The following is a 23,447-nucleotide window of genomic DNA, read 5'->3' as shown; positions in this document are numbered from 1 at the left end:
TCTACTGGTTGTGCTACATCATTGTCCAATGAGGAACCAGCTCTCTGTGACATCACATCCCATCCTATGACATCATCAGCTCAGTGTTCAGGTCAACGTTTCAGTGAAGCCTGATTTAAACTTCATTGCGTGACGACGGTATTGAGCACAAAAAAAAAGCCGATCTACAAGCTCACAACGGAAGCATTAATAATCATGCGTAAGAGTCTGGCGCGCACATACAGATCTATTAGCAGAGAACAATGCATCTATAATAGAACAATACATTATTCTACACATAATAGTTCTATACAATGGATTGTTCTAAACATACATGTATAACGTTTAAACAATTATTTGGATTCGTTCACTTTGGTAGAAACTTGAGGAATGCTACAAAAACATTTTTTTCCCTTTAAAATGTCTTATTTACTGTTTATTTAATGCGAAAGAATTTAAAATGTCTTACTTACAGTTTATTTCATGTGAATGAAGTTAAAATGTCTTATTTACTGTTGTTTATTTAATCTGAAATGTTTGATAATAAACTATAAACATTTACACTTAACTGTCTACAGCTCAACGTGTCTACAGTTCAGGGTTGGTGTTCAATTTTTTTTGGCAGAATGAGTGAGGGCGCATGTACGAGTGTGTGTGCGTGCGTGCCTGCGTGTGTGTGTGTGTGTGTGTGTGTGTGTGTGTGTGTGTGTGTGTGTGTGTGTGTGTGTGTGTGTGTGTGTGTGTGTGTGTGTGTGTGTGTGTGTGTGCGCACGTGTGCTTTCAGCAGAAGCAGAAAGTTTTAACCATTTGAACCCCATTATGCTTTGTTGTACGGTACGTCAAATTAGTAACAAATAGCAGATCTACGAGCAAGTCGAGAGCTTGTAGATCTGCCATTTTCGCACAATGTCGTTCTTTTCGTGCATGACAACCTTCAGGGTTCATTTGGTTAAAGTCTGGTCCTGGGAGCACTGGGGTTCAGAAGTAATAACATCATAGTGTACATGATACAAACATATTTATATCTTTACATTATCACTCAAAATACTTTATCTAGAAAAATACGTCCTGTAGCTGCACTTAAAAACAAAACAAAAAAAACAAACATTTTTAATGACTTTGTACATCGACCAATCAAATCACAGGAAATATCTACAGCTACGAGGACCACGATACTACAAACCTGCTGTCCCCCCTCAAGCCCCCCCCCCCACACCTCTGTACAACCTTTATTTCAGGTTGACAACGCCATCACACCCCGCCCCGATGACATCACACCCCGCACTAAGCTCTATGCACAGCTGCCATTTTGGAGAGAAATTGGGCCTCTTTCTTACTTCCCTCACAGGTGTTACCAATGATACTAATGAAGGCTCTGTTCCATTCTGGTCAAACAGAGGTCAGGGTGTTGATATTGTGCATTTTGGCCTCACTGGAAACACTCTGCTACACCAGTGGGTCTCAAAAGTGTGGTCCAGGGACCCTCATGGTTCCTTGAGAGGGTTCCAAATGGCACCTTAAGAAGGTGTGCAACTCTGAGAGTGTACAATTGGAACCAAATGGACCCGTTAGGGTCCATTTGTACACTCTCAGAGTTATGGGGGTCCTTGAAATGAATAGGTTTGAGAACCACTGAGCTACACTAAATGGAGCCTTCATTAGTATCATTGGTAAGACCTGTGAAGGAAGTAAGGAAGAGGCCCAATTTCTTTCCAATATGGCTGCTGTGAGAGCCTCAGCAGTCTGGCAGAGCGATGACAAAGCCGTTCATTTCCACTAGAGGGCGTATACTATCTCATTCTCCCATTAGGAGACCCCCCCCCCCCCCTTGCCGCCTTTGAGCAGCAGATAAAAACACGGTCCAGAACGAGTCCAGAACAGCGTCGAAATCGCCCTCACGACTCCATACCAACACAAAAAATACATTTCGGACACCGCAGGCCACCAACCCCCCCAAAAAATGCCCCGCTTCGGACACCACGGGTGTCCCCTCCTCTCCCAAAGTGTCCCCCCCTTTTTTCCTCCACGGGGGCGTGGCTTCTCAGCCGAACTTCCTGTTCCTGCGTCCCAGCTGGGTGTAGTACCCAAGGGTGACCGCTAGGAACAGCGCTCTGCTCAGCAGCAACAGGACGGCACCGCTGGGCGCCGCGCCAGCCTCCACCAGGGCGGCACCTGTCACTGAAAACACACAATGAACAAGTATTAATAATAATAATAATAATCATAATAATATTAATAACAGAGGTAGATGTCACTCATCTGAATCAGAGAGATTCATCCATCCAGCCATCCATTTTGCAGTGGTGGAAAAAGTACTACAATGTTGTACTTAAGTAAAAGTATCAATATTGCATGTAGAAATATTCGATTACAAGTAAAAGTCCGGAATTCAAAATGTACTTGAGTAGTACAAAAGTATTGGCATAAAAATGTATTTAAGTACCAAAAGCTCACGATTACAAGTAAAAGTCCGGAATTCAAAATGTACTTGAGTAGTACAAAAGTATTGGCATAAAAATGTATTTAAGTACCAAAGCTCACAATCCGTCACGATGTGACGCATTGTGAGCTTGTAGATCGGCTATTTTCAAATGGCCAAAATATATATAGGGCTGGAGTGGTTAGTGAATGTTTTGTAAGAATAATCAAAATCTACAAAGTAACTAGTAACTAAAAGTTTTTAAATAATTGCAGTGGAGTAAAAGTACAATATTTGCCTCTGAGATGTAGTGGAGTAGAAGTAAAAGTACTGAAAATTGGAAATACAATTGTGTGTGGGGAGGAATCAATTGGCATAACGACTAAATTGGGGAGAAAAAAGGTGTAAAAAGCAATAAAATATAAAATAATATATACTTATTTGTATTAATACTACTACTACTTCTATTACTAATGTTGTTTTTGTTGTTATTGTGGTCCTATAAGTAATCATAAAGTGTCATCAAACCTCTGAGATGATTCTCAATGATTATGATTATCATGCAAAGCTGTACTTGTACTCAGTGACCACTAGAGGGAAGCGTTAACACAGTAAATGAATAGAGATGCTGGTGGATGAGTCTTCAAACAAGCAGAAGTTTTGAAAAACAAAAGCATTCCAAGACACTGCAGAAATATAATAGAATAAATACAAATAAACACTTTTCGCAATGTTAAAGGTAGTTGTTTTTTGTCCAAACAAGATGTTTTTTTTGTTAAAAGGTTAAAGCACTATATTGTGATAGTAATCATTACTATATAGTGTTTGTTCAGTAACAGGTCTTAATCCACCTGGAAAATACATTTTCAGGTGGATTGCAATATGTCAGCCAATCAGGAGAGAGTACCCATTTATCAGCTTTAATATTATATTGTTCCAGTTCTAATGTTGTCTTCTCATGTCTTTGTGTCATCACTTCCAATTTCACTTGTTTAATCATTGCTATAGTCTATAGCAATGCATACTATCACAATATAGAGCTATTTAACACTGTTACTGAACAAACACTCTATAGCAATGAGTGCTATCAGAAGATATAAACCGAACCCTAACCCTAGTTATTTGTTATAGTTATTTAACACTTATTTTAACAACAAATATCACTTACCCTAACTTTATGAAAGAAAACAAAAACAGTCTTGTTAAAACAGGCTAGTTCACCATTTCTCAGGATTTTACAGTTAAGATTGGGTCCCAGAGATACAATTCTTTATCACACTGGGGGGAAAGTAGGAGGTTCTTTGAACAATAATGATATTTATAAGTATATACATGTTTACATGTGTACAGTTTTGGTCACAGAAGTTGGAATTTTTTACTGCTCAAAGAATAACTAGCCCATGGGTCTTCAATGGCTAAGGAAAACCTTGAAGACCCCTGACCTAGCCTGTTTTAATGAAGATGTTTTACAATGAGAAGCGAAGAGTGCATAGTTTGGTTTTATATGTTAATCTGAAGGGTGCAGTGACAGCCTTCAGCCAGCAGGGCGCAGTGACAGCCTTCAGCCAGCAGGGCGCAGTGACAGCCTTCAGCCAGCAGGAGGTAAAGTACATGAAACGCACCTATAATCTGGACGGTGCAGTAACAGGCTTCAGACAGCAGGGTCCACTGTAACACCACCTTCTCTGCAGTGTAAACTCCGTTCCACATGATGAGGGCCAGGCCTGAAGGGTCACAGAGGTCACAGAGGTCAGGGGTCATGAGGAGAGTAGATGACAAGTCACCTTTATTTGCATGTTGTCACCGTCAGGTGGAAACCTCATATGTCCAAAACAGTTGCTTCACAGGAAAATAACCATGTGTTCCAATGGATCCAATGTAGTTATTATTTATTATTAATATAAACCTGTGTTCCAATGGATCCAATCTAGTTATTATTTATTATTAATATAATAACCTGTGTTCCAATGGATCGAATGTAGTTATTATTTAGCGTGCGTGCGTGTGCTTTGAAAAATATATATTATATTCAAAGATTTGCACACAGTTTCACGATTAAAAAAAAAATAGCAGATCTACAAGCTCATTGGTGCCGTGCTATGAGCTTGTAGATCTGCTATTTTTGAATGGCTAAAGTATAAAAGGTTAAAGTGGTTAAAAGTATTGCGATGCTATATTAACACATTTTGCTGGGACCCCCTGGAACCCCCCCAAGGACCCCTGGGGGTCCCCGGACCCCACTTTGAGAACCAATGATTAAAACTACATTTAGGAGAGCACGCCACATGCCTTTCTATTAGCAAAGCAGATTTGGGGAGAGCCCATTCGTTCAATTCACCACCTATATTTAGGGGTCCAGTATGTGCAGACTATACATGATTTGATAGGCAATTCAATGTCACTGTCAAATCTTCTGTTCCAGTCCAGCCTGGCTGAAAGACAGTCAGACCCTGACAACACTGACCACCTTATGTTTCTATATCAGTGGTTCTCAGACCTTTTCATGTCAAGGACCCCCAAAATGATATGTATTTGGCCGATATGTAAATAGCAGATCTACAAGCTCTAAGCTTGTAGATCTGCTATTTTTGAATAGCCAAAGTGTAAAATAATGCTTTTTAGCTCAAATCAAAAAGTGACACAGATGCGTTCCAGGTCTTCATGGGTTGAAGAGTTAACATAACATGTAATAAACTTTGCGCTCACGTGCACACACACACACACTCGTGCGCGCAAGCACACACACACACACACACACACACACACACACACACACACACACACACACACACACACACACACACACACACACACACACACACACACACACACACACACACACACACACACACACACACACACACACACACACACACACACACACACACACACACACACACACACACACACACTGGCCCAGCGGCCCACCGGGCATTTGCCGCTGGGCCAGTGGGCCACTGGGCCCCCCCCAAAAACAAATTGAAAAATATTTTCGCTCCCGTTTTAGGATTATTACGGTCATTTCCGGGTCGCACGGCCAAATTATTAGGTTAATGTTTGGGCTGGGATGCTTTCCAGCAGGGGCCTCAGTGCGGCTGCATAAACAGTGAAACGCTCCCCCCGTTGACAAAACGACCCCCCCCCCCCCCGTTGACAAAATGACCCCCCCCCCCCCTTCCCCGTTGACAAAACGGTCCAGCGGGGGGGGGGGTGGTCCGGAACAAAATGCCAGGGCTGAATTTTGGTCCCAGTCCGGCCCTGCACACGCACACGCACACACACACACACACACACACACACACACACACACACACACACACACACACACACACACGTGTGAGGAAATAATAACTACATTGGATCCATCTGAATACAGGTTTTTTTCTTTTACATTTCCTGAAAAGCAGCAGTATTGGTATATACAAGGATTCCGCCCGACAGCCACATACGTGCACTAAAAAAACATCAGTCCTCCCGGTGCGTGGGATGGAGACAGCGTTTCCATGGTGACCGTGCAGCCATCAATACCACCTTTAACACCGTCTTGTCAGAAGTCACCCGATCGGCCTTGTTAATCCGCCGCAATCTCCCCACAATCCCGCTGACATTTAGACACAAGGAGACACACGCTGCTACATAATGAATGCTGTGTCCTTTCTTAAGCCGCACTCACGCACACGCACGGACGAGAGCGCGCACGCACACGCACACTGACACACACACTGACACACACACACTGACACACACAGTTACATAATTAATTCTGTGTCCCTGCTTAACCCATTAAAGGCGGGAACGCATCCGTGTCACTTTTAGATTTCTTTTGGCTGTTCAAAAATAGCAGATCTACAAGCTCGTAGCGCGGCACCGAGCGCCGCGCTACGAGCTTGTAGATCTGCTATTTTTGAAAAAAAATTAAAATTTTTAACTCAAATCTTTGATTCTGGAGGAGTCCCTGGAACAAAATATTTCAAGATGGGGGTCCGCGGCCCAATACATACGAGTTTGAGAAACACTGATTATAGCAACATACGTTTTTTTCAAAAAACTGTTATGATTTAGAAGACATAATGTGTAGAATGGGCCACAGGTCTGATTGGGTTAAGTCTTAATCTGTTATTAGTGTCAGCAGAAGATGCTCAGCAGCATGGGAATAATACACTATAATGCTTTATAATAATATAATAATACACCATAATGCTTTATAATAATATAATAATACACCATAATGCTTTATAATAATATAATAATACACCACAATGCTTTATAATAATATAATAATCAGTGTTGGGTAACGTGCGTTAGTAACGTAACGCCGTTACGTAATATATTACCGAATTGCGGTAACGGGTAATATAACGCATTACTACAAGGAGAAGCTGTAATATATTATTAAAATGACACTACGTTACTACGTTACTTTGTGCGTTACGTCTAGCCTTGTAAAGGCTAGACGCAGCGTCTAGCAGCGTCTAGCAGCGTCTAGCCTTGTAAAGGTATTAAATTAAATTGATTGTCAGTGGCTGGCAGCGCAGTGTGCACATCTAATCGCAAAAAAACGACGCTTATTTTGTCTTGATCAACAGCAATATTTGACAAAATACAGCGAAATCCCAAAATTCTTAATATCCGGTACAGTAAGCAATAGAAATGAACTGCAAACAAATTCAAAGTTATATGCTATCAATATCACACAAAAGTAGAGAGAAATAATCCTTTCGCAAACAACATCCATGTTCTGTTCATTTGTCAACAATGATCTAAATGGAAAGTTTATTTCAGCAGCTAGAATGTGACAGTTTGACATAGTTTGAGCCGTTTTTGCTGCGCAGGCCAGTCCTCGTTTAAGTTCATTGCTTTCACCTGTTGTTCTACTGTGCGCAACAGGGCATATCTCCGCCAGGCCAGGTTTACCTACCCAGGCCATGAAATTCATAGGCAGTCATATTAGCCAATTAGAATGAAATCTGCTAAAACTGACTCATATACTGATACAGAACCATATAGGCTATATATTGTCGCTGTCGGATGGAAACCTTGTATGTTCTTTTTTATTATTATTATTTTAAAACAAATTAAAATGGTGAAAATAGCCAATCTACAAGCTATAATTATTAATCATTAAGAAATATTATATTTTAAATAGTGAAAAATCTACTTAAGTCATTATTAGTGCAAGTTCAATCACATTTCATTTGAATGAAAATAACTTGTGGGGAAAATACATAAAATATCTAATCTGTGAATCTAATGTGATTCATGTGACCCCTATACTTCAGTGAAGACCAGGGCTGAAAGTGACATATATTGAGACCAGTATAACTTTGCACAAATATTGGTCATTTGCCAACACATTATTTTGCGAAATAAATGGGTTATATTTCACAGATAGTTATTCTTGTACTATATTAAAATAAAATCATCCTTAACCTTCAAGTTCAATTCTTTCCGTGGACTTTTTATTTTTTTTATGGCCTTCCTGCCCTCGCATACATTAACCACTTCAGCCGTACATTTCAGCCATTTGAAAATAGCAGATCTACAAGCACTTTCATTTGCATTCTATGCTGCTCATGCAGTCCTTGTTCTGTGGACTTTAATTTAAAAAAAAAGGTATAGAAAGAGGCTTGTGTCTTGTCATATCATTATAGGCTACATTATGGAAGGTACTGTATATGTCTATTTATGAATTGATTAATTTAAGTAAATCAATTGATTCATTAATGTAATTTATAATCCTATCTTATAATTTAAATGTTTGCCCATCTGCCATCTCTGTGTCCTAAAAATAATGTGTGGGCTAATAATAATAATAAAAAATCGAGTAATACAAAAAAAAAATAAGTAACTAAAAAGTATGTAATATTAATATATTACTGTTGCTCAGACAGTAATATGTAACGAAATGTATTACTTTAAAAGGAAGGTAATAAGTAATAGTAATATATAACTAAAATAAAGTAACTTGCCCAACACTGATAATAATACACCACAATGCTTTACTTTGAAATGTCTTAACCACCGAAGGAGGGACAGACAGACAGACAGACAGACAGACAGACAGACAGACAGACAGACAGGGTAATGTGAAGTGAACTATGATGGCATTCAGTGTCACAACTGAAATTAGAACACTGGTCCTAAAGAATACTCTCAACATGGAATACAAATAATACAATATAATGTAATATAATATAATCCCCCCACCTGTATATGATGCTAATGTTTAAAAAAAGAACATGTACACACACCTGCATAAAATGCAGGTGTGTGTGTACATGTTCTTTTTTTAAACATTAGCATCATATTATGATGGTAATGTTTAAAAAAAGAACATGTACACACACACCTGCATATGAGTTAATGTTTATTTGTTCTATCTATTTCCCGTTGCTCTCACTCTACACTCTGTCCTCTCCCTCTCTCTCTTCTCACAGAACACAACACAACGATGGAGCCTGCATCGTATATAAAAATAATTTCACCCACTGCTTCATACCAGTAAACCTGTGTGTGTGTGTGTGTGTGTGTGTGTGTGTGTGTGTGTGGGGGTGTGTGCAGGGCCGATGACAGGATTCTTGGGTGGGGGGACAGGTTTTTCGAAAGTGGGCCCCCCCATGCCCCCTGGTTTTCGGTTTTAATTCGGCTATTTATTCATTTCTTATAAAAAATTTTCGGGTTTTTCTCGGTTTTAGAATTAATTTATTATAATTTTTTACCTCAAGACATTAAGTCGGGTGTCTTTGCGCGATTTCACGTTGGCCACTTTAGCCACCTCAAGCCAATATATAGTCAGTTGACTCAGTTCTGTTCATAACGAGTGGTGGAAAAAGTATTCACATGTTTTACTTAAGTAAAAGTATGAATACTGCAATGTAGAAATACTCCCTTACAAGTAAAAGTCAATTCAAAATGTATTTCAGTAAAGGTACAAAAGTATTGGTATAAAAATGTACTTTGAGTACCAAAAGAAAAAGTACTCCAGTCCTTGTGAGTACTTTTACTCACAATTTACATCGCGATGCAACGTAGATGGCTATTTTCAAATGGCCGAAATGTAGCCTACAGTATATAGGGCTGAGATCTACAGCTCACAGAGATCTACAAGCTCACAGAGCTTGTAGATCTGCTATTTTCAAAAGGTTTTTATACATTTGAAAACTTGAAATGGGACATTCTGCATAATGAGTACTTTTACTTTTGATACGAGTGGATTTTATACTTTTGCACTTTTACTCAGGCACGGCGGCCATTTATGCACATTAAACATTCTGTACTCACAATAGATGTCCCTCCAGTGTCTCCTAAATTCATAATTTCTAGTTGAAAACATGCTATTTTCTGTCTCATCATAAATCCTGTTTACTTTTCTCCCCGACCCCCGTCACCCGTGACGTGAGTGGTAACTTCTAGTGTTGCCATTTATTCTGTGAGAGCAATAAGCAACCGGTCTATGAATATTATATGTTTATGAATTGAATACCAAGGACCTCAATGGAAACAAGAACGCAAGGACTTTTTTGGACGGACCTTTTAGACAAAGTGTTTTAACTGTACTTTCTGCCAATAAAATATTCAATCAATACTGTAAGCGCAAATGTGCGCAATTTTTTGCTTTTTTCATAGTCTCTCTCTCTCTCTCTCTCTCTCTCTCTCTCTCTCATCTCTCTCTCTCTCTCTCTCTCTCTCTCTCTCTCTCTCTCTCTCTCTCTCTCTCTCTCTCTCTCTCTCTCTCTCTCTCTCTCTCTCTCTCTCTCCTCTCTCTCTCTCTCTCTCTCTCTCTGCGCAGCAGCGCGCACACACACAGTCACACGTCGCGACGCACGCAGCACACGCATTTCCACCAGTCCACCGCCACACAAAAATAAATTAAATGAATTCTTATGTTAAGAAGTTTGCGACGTCTCTGCGACGTCTCTGCCGCCTGAGGCCCCCCCCCTCCGGGTGGGGGGACAACTGTCCCCTTTAGACCCGCCTGTCAGCGGGTCAACAGTGTGTGTGTGTGTGTGTGTGTGTGTGTGTGAGAGAGCGTGTGTGGTGGTGGTGGAAAAAGTACTCAAATGTTCTACTTAAGTAAAATTATCAATACTGCAATGTAGGTACTCTGTAGGTAGTCTGTTACAAGTAAAAGTCCGGAATTCAAAATGTACTTGAGTAAAAGTACAAAAGTATTGGTATCAAAATGTACTAAAAGTACCAAAAGTAAAAGTACTCATTAGGCAGAATGTCCTATTTCAAGTTTTCAAATGTATACAAATATTTTGAAAATAGCAGATCTACAAGCTCACAATGCGTCGCATCGCGACGCATTGTGAGCTTTTGTAATAGCTTTTGTAATAATAATCCAAATCTACAAAGTAACTAAAGTTTTCAAATAATTGTAGTGGAGTAAAAGTACAATATTTGCATCTGAGATGTAGTGGAGTAGAAGTGAAAGTACTGAAAACTGGAAATACTCCAGTAAAGTAGAAATACCTAAAAATTGTACTTAAGTACAGTACTTGAGTACTAAGTTAATTTACATCACTGTGTGTGTGTGTGGTATTGGTATAGTCGTGAGGACTCACTCAGTAGTGCTCCTCCATAGAGGCGGATGGGGAGGTTTGCTGACGTCAGTTGCTCTTCAAAGACGAACTCGTACAGCTGGCTGGGGAACAGCAGCGCCTGACACACACACACACACACACACACACACACACACACACACACACACACACACACACACACACACACACACACACACACACACACACACACACACACACACACACACACACACACACACACACACACACACACACACACACAAAAACTGTCATTAAAACCGTCACATCGTTGTTGTAAAACTGTCACAACATTCTGTCCCCAAAACCATCCAATGAAACAACGGCCTGCTGGCTGTTAGCCAGTTAGCATCAGAGCCAGACCTACATACATACAGTGTAAAGTAACTGAGTACATGTACTCAAGTACTGTACTTAAAGGAGTAGTTCACCCCCCAAAAAAAATCTTAATTTCTATTAATTACACACCCCATGAAGCATTGAATTCATGGATTTCTTTGTGTTTTTGTCGCAGTCTGGAGACAATTTGATGACCGGCGAAAAGATGAGCTGTATCCAGTAGGAGACTCAAAGGAGACTCTTTGAGTCTCCTACCGGAGAAGTCCACCGGTCATCAAATTATTGGCTTAGGAATGCAACAAAGACTAAAAAGTTATTTGGCTATTCAAAAATAGCAGATCTACAAGCTCGTAGCGCGGCACCGAGCGCCGCGGTACGAGCTTGTAGATCTGCTATTTTTTGAAAAATCTTGACAATTTGTACAGCGTTGAATATTTTTTTAAGTGAACATTTTTAACTACAACATTTGCTTCTGGGGGGTCCCTGGGACAACAAATTTTGAGATGGGGGTTCGCGGACGAATTTCATATCATTTTGGGGGTCCTTGACATGGAAAAGTTGGAGGACCACTGATATAGCAACATGCTGTTAGGATTTGAGTTACAAATGTTTGCTTTGAAAATATATATATTCAAATAATCTTTCATAAAAATTGCAGATCTACAAAGCTATGTGCTTGTAGATCTGCAATTTTTTTAATAGCCAAAGAAATCAAAAAAATGACACAGATTATTTCCCGGTCTTAATGGGACCGTGTTAATTAAGACTTGGTTAACTCTAACTAGTTAGTTAACACTCTAACTCAGTTTTTCAGGTCAAGGACCACTTTAGTTGAGAGAGATGAAGCAGGGACCCCTCATTACATATTGTAGATAGATTCTATTGTAGATTTCATAGATAGCTTCATAGACCTGTTTGACAGCACTATCGTCAGTGTTGGATTGATGTTAAAGTGTACTTTCAGACATTTAACCTGACTGTCAATACTTGTCAGGTGAAGAACCAATACCTTTCACTCTTTACTTGGTCTATGCTTTTTTTCTCTTCACACCAAACCTCTTTGCGAAGACAGCCGATCTACATGCTCACAACGCCTTGCGCGTGAGCTTGTAGATCTGCTATTTTTGGCTAAAGTTCTCCTCAGAATAGGGGTTCTAGGGTTCAAGTGGTTAATGTAAAAAAAAATGAGAAAAAGGGATCCTATCAAACAAAGATTTGGCAGCCCCACTGTAGTACCTCTGAGGACCCCCTAGGGGTCCCGGACCCCCTGTTGAAGACCCCTGCTCTAACTAGTTAGTAGAGTTTAAAACACTCACCATAACAGATATGCCTGTGAACGCCAGCGCAGAGATGAGAATCCACAACCTACACAAACAAACCAACGTTATTACACTTACCATAATATGTATACTTCACAAAAACTAGCTAAATAACATATATAAATACATAGTATTTATAATAAATACATAGTATTTTGGGTGGATAAGAAATCTTCAAAGTGTGACACTTTTAACTGTCATTACAAAAAAAATTAGCAAAAACAAACTTGAATGGTTGTTCTTTAAAGGTAGGGTAAGTGATTTACTTTGGTTAAAATAAGTGTTAAATAGCTCTATATTGTGATAGTAATCATTGCTAAAGAGTGTTTGTTCAGTAAAAGGAGTCTCCATGTCTCTCCAGCTCTTTATTAAACAGAAAATGTATTTTCAGTACTCTCTCCTGATTGGCTTAAAGGGATATTTCACTTTCAAAAAAACTTTTGGTGATTTTATCATCTACTCAAGCCTTTGTGAGCCCCCCAGACAGTTTTTAAGTTGCTTGATTCAATATTTAGATATTTGATATTCATTTTATCAGACACGCCCCCTTCCTATACAAACCCATTGTAACTTCAAACTCAATTTTTAACATGTTAGATCCATCAAAAACACCGTCCTTGGTTCTGGTGACTCATACCGCCCCCCTAATACATGAGGGGGCCGTGTTTTTTCAATTACTTTTTTCATTTATTTTTTATATATTTTTTGGAAATACACAGCCCCCTCACGTATTAGGAGGGCAGGGTGAGTCACCAGAACCAAGGACGGGTGTTTTTGATGAATCTAACATGTTTAAAATGGAGTTTGCAGTTACAATGGGTTTGTATAGGAAGGGGGCGTGTCTGATAAAATGAATATCAAACATCTAAATACTGAATCAAGCAACTTAAAAACTGTCTAGGGGGATCACAAAGGCTTGAGTAGATGATAAAATCAGCAAAGGTTTTTTTGAAAGTGAAATATCCCTTTAACATTTGTCAACTAACTGAAAATGTACTATATTGTGTTTACTAAAGAGCTGGAGAGACCCCTGTGACTGAACAAACGCTCTGTAGCAATGATTACTATCATAATATAGTACTTTAACCTTGTTAACCAACAATAATATATATACATATATATATCACTTGCCCTACCTTTAATTACTCAAAACTTGTTTCTGAATGTGGCCCATGACAAGCCCCCCGTATTAGAAAAAGATATTAACACTGAAGACACTGGGGGGGGGAGAGAGAAAGAGAGAGAGAGAGAGAGAGAGAGAGAGAGAGAGAGAGAGAGAGAGAGAGAGAGAGAGAGAGAGAGAGAGAGAGAGAGAGAGAGAGAGAGAGAGAGAGAGAGAGAGAGAGAGGATTGACAGATGAGTGGTCCAATCAGTGTTTTGCTCACCTCAGACCGATGGGTTCTCGAATTGCAAACTTGATCTCATTCCCCAACATCTGACTGATCTGTAAGACCACACCACATGTTACTGATCTGATCTGCAAGACCACACCACATGTTACTGATCTGATCTGCAAGACCACACCAAATGTTACTGATCTGATCTGCAAGACCACACCACATGTTACTGATCTGATCTGTAAGACCACACGACATGTTACTGAGCTGATCTGCAAGACCACACCGCATGTTACTGAGCTGATCTGCAAGACCACACCGCATGTTACTGAGCTGATCTGCAAGACCACACCACATGTTACTGATCTGATCACACACACACACACACACACACACACACACACACACACACACACACACACACACACACACACACACACACACACACACACACACACACACACACACACACACACACACACACACACACACACACACACACACACAATTTATTAATGTCCACATAAACAGAAGTTCAAGAATTCCTTGTACAAAGGACATAAACACTGGGATGGGAAAACATGGGGAAACAATGGGAAAACAGCCAGTTACAAAGTGCATATAAGGCAGAACATTGTTACATACAATAATGTTGGCATACTTGTCAAACACAGCAGACAACAATCATGGGTAAAGTCCCCTGTATACATGGCACCCATTTAAGATGTGGGACATGGTTTCAGCTAGTTGTTCATGACCATGATGTATACAGTGAGGAGCATGGTTGCCTGGAAACCAGATGGAGAGGTTAAGTTTAGATGGTAAAACCTGCAACCTCGCTTTCAGAGTAAAGACAACAATGCACTTGTCTAAAGCAACATTTTTGAACACAGAGTGAGAGACAGAATGCAGACTTCCCTTGCAGTCTCAGCTCAGTCCAATGTTGCCGCTGCCTTTGCTGTTGTGCCCATAAGAGGCGACCTCGGGCATTAGTCAGTGGGAGTTGGTGTTCTGTTCCACACACAGTCATAGATGCTCTGACAGAGATACTGGGGTCAGATAGATAAAGTCCTCCGAGACAGCCATCGCCTCAGAGTTAGACCTACCCACTTCAAAGTAACATCAGCCCAACAGCACAGATCGTTTAAGTCCGGCCAGTCTGACCGCACACCAAAGCCGGGGGAGCGACTGTCTAGCTTTCCACTAAGTTTCCTCCTGAAGCCTAGGAAGCTAGGATCCGAGCCACATGTCAGGGGGACCTTACGTCGTTTTAGGTCCAAGAACAGAGATGAACGTGCAAGCTCTCTCACATACTGGTCATCATTGTTCAGCATATTTAACAAATGGGAGAGCCTCGTATCAATATATGTCCATTCAAAATTCACGTTTACTGTGAAATATAATGTCACGTGTTGTGTGTGTGTTAGGACCAGTCCATTGTCTCACTAGATATACAGTTGTGTCAGTCAAATCACGTAGTGACTTTCGTGGAACATTGGAGAAAAGATGTTGTACCCTGGTCAATGCTATTATTCTGACTGCCTCCAGTTTAATGATAAGTGGTAGAGGCGATGCACGGATTAAATCAAGTCTGCTTGAGTACTCAGAAATGATTACATCGACCTGATCTTTCCACTCGACTGCCACATTAAACTTGTGACCCAAATATGTGTAAGTCTTCTTGACACACACACGCACACACACACACACACACACACACACACACACACACACACACACACACACACACACACACACACACACACACACACACACACACACACACACACACACACACACACACACACACACACACACACACACACACACGTCTCCAATAGAAACTCTGATCTCTTGTGTGATATTGTAACAACTGGCTTTGATCTGACATATTTTACAGTCTTCACAGGAACACATGAATATTCACTAATGCTCATGAATATTCATGAGCTCTGTGCGGAACATTGAACAGGAACCAGGGAGGCACAGGAGTGGAGAAAGGAGAGGAGACAGGAGAGGAGAGGAGAGAGGAGAGAGGAGACAGGAGACAGGAGACAGGAGACAGGAGAGGAGAGGAGAGGAGAGGAGAGGAGAGGAGAGGAGAGGAGAGGAGACAGGAGAGGAGACAGGAGACAGGAGAGAGGAGAGAGGAGAGAGGAGACAGGAGAGGAAAGGAGAGGAGAGGAGAGGAGAGGAGACAGGAGAGAGGAGAGAGGAGACAGGAGACAGGAGAGGAAAGGAGAGGAGAGGAGAGGAGACAGGAGAGGAGACAGGAGATGAGAGGAGACAGGAGAGGAGACAGGAGAGGAGACAGGAGAGGAGAGGAGAGGAGAGGAGAGGAGAGGAGAGGAGAGGAGGAGGAACAACACATGAATATTCACTGATGCTCATGAATATTCATGAGCTCTGTGCAGAACATTGAACAGGAACCAGGGAGGCACAGGAGTGGAGAAAGGAGAGGAGACAGGAGAGGAGAGAGGAGAGAGGAGACAGGAGAGGAGAGAGGAGAGAGGAGAGAGGAGAGAGGAGAGAGGAGACAGGAGACAGGAGAGGAGACAGGAGACAGGAGACAGGCGAGGAGAGAGGAGAGGAGAGGAGAGAGGAGAGGAGAGAGGAGAGGAGACAGGAGAGGAGAGGAGTGGAGAAATGAGAGGAGAGGAGACGAGACGAGACAGGAGACAGGAGACAGGAGACAGGACACAGGACACAGGACACAGGACACAGGACACAGGACACAGGACACAGGACACAGGAGAGGAGAGGAGAAAAAGGAGACGGGACGGGACGGGACGGGACGGGAGAGGAGAGGAAACAGGAGAGAGGAGAGGAGAGGAGAGGAGAATGAAAGTAGAGGAGAAGGAGATTAGATGAGAAGGAGGGAAGGAGAGTTGGCAAAGAGAGGAGGAGAAGAGGTAAGGAGAGACGGACAAGGGAGGGAAGGAAAGGAGGAGTGGAGGGGAGAAGAGAGGAGAGAAGGACAGGAGGTAAGGAGACAGGAGAGGCGGGACGGAGGTAGGAGGAGATTGAAGGAGAAAAAAAAAACTTTATTCAAGTTTAAAAAGGAATTATTGTTGAAGGAGTCGATGCTGGCCTGGCATAGAACCAACGCCTGGAATCATCTAAACACCAGACGGTGGATAAACGTAATTTCCACCATATAAAAACCATGCGGTTGTGACCTAAACTATGTCTGCTACACACTGTGTGTTAGTGTCCTGGACCTAAACAATGTAGTCTACAGTGGTTCTCAATTTTCATATCAAGGACCCCCCAAAATTATATGTCTTTGGCCGCGGACCCCCATCTGAAAAGGTTTTGTGCCAGGGACCCCCAGAATAGAAGATTTGTGTTAAAAAAAAAATATATATATTAAAAATGTTCCAAACATTGTTGAGATGTTACGCTATGAGCTTGTAGATCAGCTATTTTTGAATAGCCAAAGTATAAAATATGGATGAAGGGGTTAAAATTATTGTGACGCTTTATTAACACATTTTGCTGGGGACCCCCTGGTAACTCCCAAGGACCCCCTGAGAACCACTGGTCTACACCACCGCTGAAGTGCCTTGTCTTTTGACCTCAGTATCCGTGAGTCATGTTTATCTCAAGCTGCATGCCGGGTTGCCAGATCTGCTTATTATAATGCTTATCATAATTTCCCCGCAAGATTTTATTTGAAAATAGCCGATCTACAAGTTGTGAGCTTGTAGATCTGCTATTTTCTAGTAGTATATGTTAAAGTGCTCATGTCCATAGTCGCTTCTTTTGGGCTGGTTTTCCTAGACCTGGTCGCTTGTTTCTCTCACAGAATCTGGCAACACTCCAATCCAATCCAATCCACTTTATTTGTATAGCACATTTCACAACTAGGGTTAAGGGTTTACAAAGTGCTGTACAGAAAATCATGCAAAATACAAGCTAAAATATGCTAAAAACACAGAAAACACCAGCAAACACACAGAAAACAAAAAAGACATAGACCACAGAAAACTCTCAAGCGGGGTTAAAATGCCAAGGTGTAAAGGTGTGTCTTAAGCTGAGATTTAAAAGTCTCAATGGTGGGGGCCCTTTTAACATGGGGGGGGAGCGCATTCCATAGGGTGGGGGCTATGGCAGCGAAGGCTCGGTCGCCTCTGGTCTTTAATTTGGTCCTTACTGTGACCTCGAGACTTAGCTGGCCAGCAGACCGCAGTGACCTTGGGGGGGTATAGACCTTTATGAGGTCAGAGAGGTACTGAGGTGCCAAGCCATTCAGGGATTTAAAAACAAACAATAACATTTTAAAATCAATTCTGAAGCGAACAGGTAGCCAGTGGAGTGAGGCCAGCACGGACGTAATGTGCTCACGCCTACTGGTTCCTGTCAGGAGGCGTGCCGCAGAATTTTGGACTAGCTGCAGGCGTGCCAAGGAGGCTTGATTTAGCCCGACATATAGCGCGTTACAGTAGTCCAGACGTGTGGAAATAAAGGCGTGAATGACGCGCTCAAAATCATTGAAGGACAGAACTGATTTAATTCGGGCAAGCAGTCTCAGATGATAGAAGCTGGAGCTGACTCCAAGGTTTTTTTTGAATTTGACTCCAAGGTTGGAGACAACAGGTTTCACATATGACTGTAGGGGGCCCAGATTGGTGGGTATAATACCAGGACCACTAGGCCCAAACACTATGACCTCTGTCTTTTTTTCATTGACACTTAGAAAGTTAAAAGCCATCCAGGTTTTAACATCATTGAGACAATCTAGAAGTGGTGTCAGGGAGCTATTACTTTCCTTCTTTAAGGGCATGTAGATTTGAGAATCATCTGCATAGAGATGGTATGAGATGCCATGCTTCTTAAAAATTAGTCCCAGGGGGAGAAGATAAAGGGAGAACAGTATAGGCCCAAGGATCGAGCCCTGGGGGACTCCGGAAGACAGGGGCGTGGAGGATGACACAAAATCTCCAAATTTGACTGAGAAACATCTCTCAGATAGATAAGACCTAAACCAGTCTAGGGCAGTGTCTGTGACACCAACACACTGCTCCAAACGGGAGATTAGAGTCTTGTGATCCAGGGTGTCAAAGGCAGAAGTCAAGTCAAGGAGTAGCAAAATAACAGAGTTACCCAATAGCACATCATTGAATACCCTCAGCAACGCTGACTCGGAACTGTGAAATGCTTTAAAACCAGATTGAAAGACATCAAAAATATTGTGTTCTTGCAAGAAAGACTGTAATTGAAATAAAACAGTTTTCTCAAGGATTTTAGAAATGAAAGGAAGCTTTGAAATTGGTCTGTAGTTTGCCAAGACAGAGGTATCGAGACTGGGTTTTTTGATTAATGGTGTCACAACTGCTGTTTTAAAGTATATTGGTACAACACCTGAGGCCAGACTGCTATTTATGATGTTGTGGACACTAGGCCCAATGGACTGCCAGACCTCCTTAAAGAGGTGAGTGGGGATAGCATCAGTGGGGCAGGATGAGGTTTTGAGTTGCATGACCAGTTCACTGAGTTTAGAGAATGACACAGGGTTGAAATGATTAAATACAGTTGTGCAGGTGACAGCCAGAGAGGGGTCTAGGGCAGGGGGGGAGATGTGTGCTCTAATGGTTGTGACCTTATCTACAAAAAAGCAGAGAAAATCCTCACAGACCTCAGGAGATGCCTCCAGACAAGTAGGTTGGGGAGGATTTAACAGCTGGTCAATAGTTTTAAAGAGAACACGTGGTTTATCCACATTTTTGGAAATAATATCAGAGAAATGCCTTGTTTTTTCAGCTTTGACAGTGCTCTGATAGTTTTTCCAACACTCTTTTAGAATTTCATGTGACACATGGAGCCGGTCTTTCCTCCACCTGCGCTCAGCTTTCCGACACTCTCTCCTGGCGGCGTGAGTGGTCTCGTTTAGCCAAGGCTCAGACCTGGGTCTGGGGGCGCATGGCTTTAAACGGCGCAACAGTGTCGAGAATGCCAGCACAGGTGGATAGAAAAGAGCTTGTAAGTTGATCAGTGTCTAAGACGATATCTAAACCATTTACAGCCTGCGCTGCACTAGTAAAAGCAGAAGAAAAGAGTACAGCAGTGGCGGGTTTCAACACACGGCGCTGGCGTGCGGGAACGCAAGCGTTAAACGTGTCACAGGGGAGTACAAAGTCGAATGTGACAGGGAAATGATCCGAGCCAACTGGAGCACAGACCTGGACATTAGAAATAGGCAAAGCATGAGAAATGACCAGATCTAGCGTGTGCCCAAGTTCATGTGTAGGCTCAGTGACGCGCCGAACAAGGTCAAAAGCATCGAGTACACCCAAGAAGTCTTTAGACATTGGTTTAGAGACACAACAAACATGGACATTCGTGTCCCCGACAATTAGCAGTTTATTGTACTTAATCCGTACACTGGCCAAGAACACTGGCTGCATGCCAAACTGGTTGCACGCCGGCCACACGCACCAACAATGGCAGATCTACAAGCTCGCAACGCCTGACGTTGTGAGCTTGTAGGTTTACTTTATCAGGGGGGGGGGTCCCAGCCCCAACTTCAAACCCAGGACTCAAGCTAGAAGACAGAGTACAGCAACTTGCCATGGGTCTGGTCTTTAACACATCAGGTGCCAGCATTTTTTCATAACAACTTACATTGGGTGCCAGCATTCTCCCCATTGACTGCGCTTTGCTGTTTAAAGCTCTAGACTCCACGAGGAGCAAATCCATGTAAAAAAAAACATCCATTCATGTTGCGCGATGACCCTGGCTACAGCCTGGAACGATAACATTTCACTCGCGAGTTACAATGGGGGGGGATCGCGCATCGCGCATGACCGGTTTTCCCCACCGGAAACAGATTCGGAGATATAGGTGTTTTAAAGAAGGAAATAGACAGGAAGTGGATGGCAGCCATGTTTTTTTTTCCGGTGATCTATCTGGCCTATCCTTCTCAAGATCACAATGGGTACTCCCAGAGCTGCTCTAGCCCCGCCCGTGTGGAGAAAAACGAAAAAAACAAAAAGACATATTTCACGGTCTGGACCGTGTTCGGCACCGGACCGCTACTCTGCGCAAACACGGTTCAGACCGTGTTTGGCACCCGATGTGTTAAGATACTCAAGCCCCCTACATGCTACCATCCACAGTGATCCACCGACCAAACTGAGTGGGTGGATAATAGTGGTGTAAAGTAACTAAGTACATGTACTCAAGTACAGTACTTAGTACAAATTTGAGGTATTTTTTTTTTACTTTACTTAGTATTTAGTATTTTCAATTTCCAATGCTTTTACTTCTACTCCACTACATATCAGAGGCAAATATTGTACTTCCAAAGGTATAAACATTTTAAATGGCTTTCATACGCTCTTCCGGATCTGACTAATACGACAAGTTGCTTATTGTGAACACAATACGCTACAAATTAATTAATATTTAAACGTATTTGGATAAAAAAAAAGAAAAAAGAAAAAGTGTTATTTTGTTGCTTAGCCCAGCCCGACCCAAAGGCCGACAACAACGTGACCAATTGGACCCGGCCCGGCCCGTGCCGACCCGTTGGGTCCCGTCGGGCTCGGGCTTAAAGGAGAATCTCACCCCTGGAAGAACTTACTGTCGCTCAATGTTAATAATATTAGCAGCAAAATTTGAAATTTGCACCCTATGGCCAGAAAAATATAGAAGTCTGTGTGTTTGACTGGGGTTTGACTGGACTGCTGCATTACTACAATGACCATAATGCTTTGGGGCACTGCCGCTGACTGACTGACTGCTGCTGCTGCTGATTGAACTACACCTGTAGTCACCTGCAGTCATGTAGTCAGGAAATAAGGTGAGATAAAGAGACTATGAGTCAAATGACTCATAGTATCTGAGGATATGGATACAAATCTAAAAATATAGATAAAACACAAAATACACACCAGGATCATGTTTATGGGTCCTAGACTTCATAAAAATAGGGGTTTGATGCAAAATCAGCGAAATGTCCCTTTAAATCTTAAGCTCTACTCCTGTGCTGAGAGTCAATGGGGAAGAGGTGCAGTCGCCCACTCTCACCACCTGGGGGCGGCCGGTCAGAAAGTCCAGGATCCAGTCACACAGAGCTGCGTGCAGACCCAGAGCCTGCAGCTTGCTGACGAGCCTGGATGGTACTATATCATACATGGGCAACTGGCGGCCCGGGGGCTACAGGCGGCCCCCACCTTCACTTAATGTGGCCCGCAGGTTAATATCAGAATACTGATATATTATTGATTTCAGCTGTTACAATTCCAAACATGCAAACATGACCCGCTTTAATTACTTCAGTCTATATTAGTAGCTTAATGACTAGTATTAACATTATATTGTCTTTTTTTTATGTCCAATGTATTTGTATTTATGTTCAAAAAGTTAACATAAGTATAACTAAATGCATTTGAAATGATTTTTTTTTTACTTTTCAGGATTCCAATTCAAAAATAGAAAAAAATAGCAGATCTACAAGCTCAAAACGCGTCGCACTGCGACACGTTTTGAGCTTCTAGATCGGCTATTTTTGCTACTTTTGTGTGACACAGAATGGCGAAGTATGGCATTCATTTATGAAAGAAAAAAAATACGGAGATAAGAGTTGTCTGCCCGACAGTATGCAACGTGGCCCTCTGGAGTGAGTGTGGAAATATAGTGGCCCTCTGCATCATCAAAGTTGCATCACCCCTGTACTACATGGTGTTGAACTTTTGGTGGATCAGTGATAGGAAGAAAGGTCTGACTTGGGATGGATTCATTTTCAGCATGTAGGCAGCTTCAGAGGAACAGTGACCATGTCTGTATGTATCTGTATATTACTCTAGCTACTTCTCTAGAGTGAGAGACGCTCACGGGCATAACACTAGAGGGAGCTCCTCCCACCTTGTAGGAGGAGCTAGCGCAGCCACAGATTTCACACTCCCTGCCCGGCTTCCTACCAGCAGACAGACAGACAGACAGACAGACAGACAGACAGACAGGTGATGTTGGGCCCACAGACGAAGGTTTCATCGTTTCTTGGCAACGCTTCTAAAAAAAGATTTCTGAAACATACACACAGAGAGAGAGAGAGAGAGAGAGAGAGAGAGAGAGGCAAAAACATGTATTCTCCTCCTAGCTCGCCCACTAATAACGTCCTGAGTCGTAAACAGAGAGCGAGAGGCAGGAAGCCACACAGAGGCACTTCCTGCTATTGTTTACACACCGTTTTCCGTTAACCCTTCGCAAACACGTTGTGAGCTTGTATATCTGCAATCTCTTGCCATTTATGACTTCTTCTTTTTTAAGTGAAAGTGAAAATGGTGAATTCTGTGTGTGGGTTTTATGAATAATGAAACAGTATAATAGAGTATTAACAATATCTTGTGACTAAATCATAACGACACTGGATCCATTGGAACAGGTTCTTTTTTTTTTTTTTTTACATTTCCTGAAAAGTGACATAGTTTCCACCTGACCGTGACCATATGCACGTCTCTGCCAACATGTCACTGTCAGTGGTGG

General features: G+C 42.0%; 2 protein-coding genes across 4 annotated transcripts in view; both read right to left on the bottom strand.

Moving 5' to 3' along the window:
* Positions 1-23,447, bottom strand: part of LOC308091364 (tumor protein p53-inducible protein 11-like) — a 186,300-nt gene that overhangs the window by 111,075 nt on the left and 51,778 nt on the right. The window contains exons 3-7 of one of the 2 annotated variants that reach the window (XR_013933707.1): positions 14,007-14,065; positions 12,618-12,666; positions 10,966-11,062; positions 4,021-4,122; positions 1,657-2,157 (exon numbers count right to left, since the gene is read on the bottom strand). Coding sequence is in view for 1 of the 2 variants with exons in the window: in XM_080436927.1 (XP_080293053.1) it covers positions 2,021-2,157; positions 4,021-4,122; positions 10,966-11,062; positions 12,618-12,666; positions 14,007-14,065 (444 nt within the window). In the remaining variant the exon portion in view is untranslated. Of the gene's footprint in view, positions 1-1,246; positions 2,158-4,020; positions 4,123-10,965; positions 11,063-12,617; positions 12,667-14,006; positions 14,066-23,447 lie in introns of those variants that run through there. The other variant, XM_080436927.1, reaches the window with a different exon arrangement.
* Positions 11,569-23,447, bottom strand: part of pgghg (protein-glucosylgalactosylhydroxylysine glucosidase) — a 220,310-nt gene continuing 208,431 nt past the window's right edge. The window contains exon 17 of one of the 2 annotated variants that reach the window (XR_013933700.1): positions 11,569-11,606. The gene's annotated coding sequence lies outside the window, so the exon portion shown is untranslated. Of the gene's footprint in view, positions 11,623-23,447 lie in introns of both variants that reach the window. The other variant, XR_013933701.1, reaches the window with a different exon arrangement.

Source organism: Gymnoscopelus braueri (assembly GCF_963280865.1).
Source record: "Gymnoscopelus braueri genome assembly, chromosome: 9".
Taxonomy (NCBI): Eukaryota; Metazoa; Chordata; class Actinopteri; order Myctophiformes; family Myctophidae; genus Gymnoscopelus; species Gymnoscopelus braueri.
This window is presented reverse-complemented; position numbering and strand designations above follow the sequence as displayed.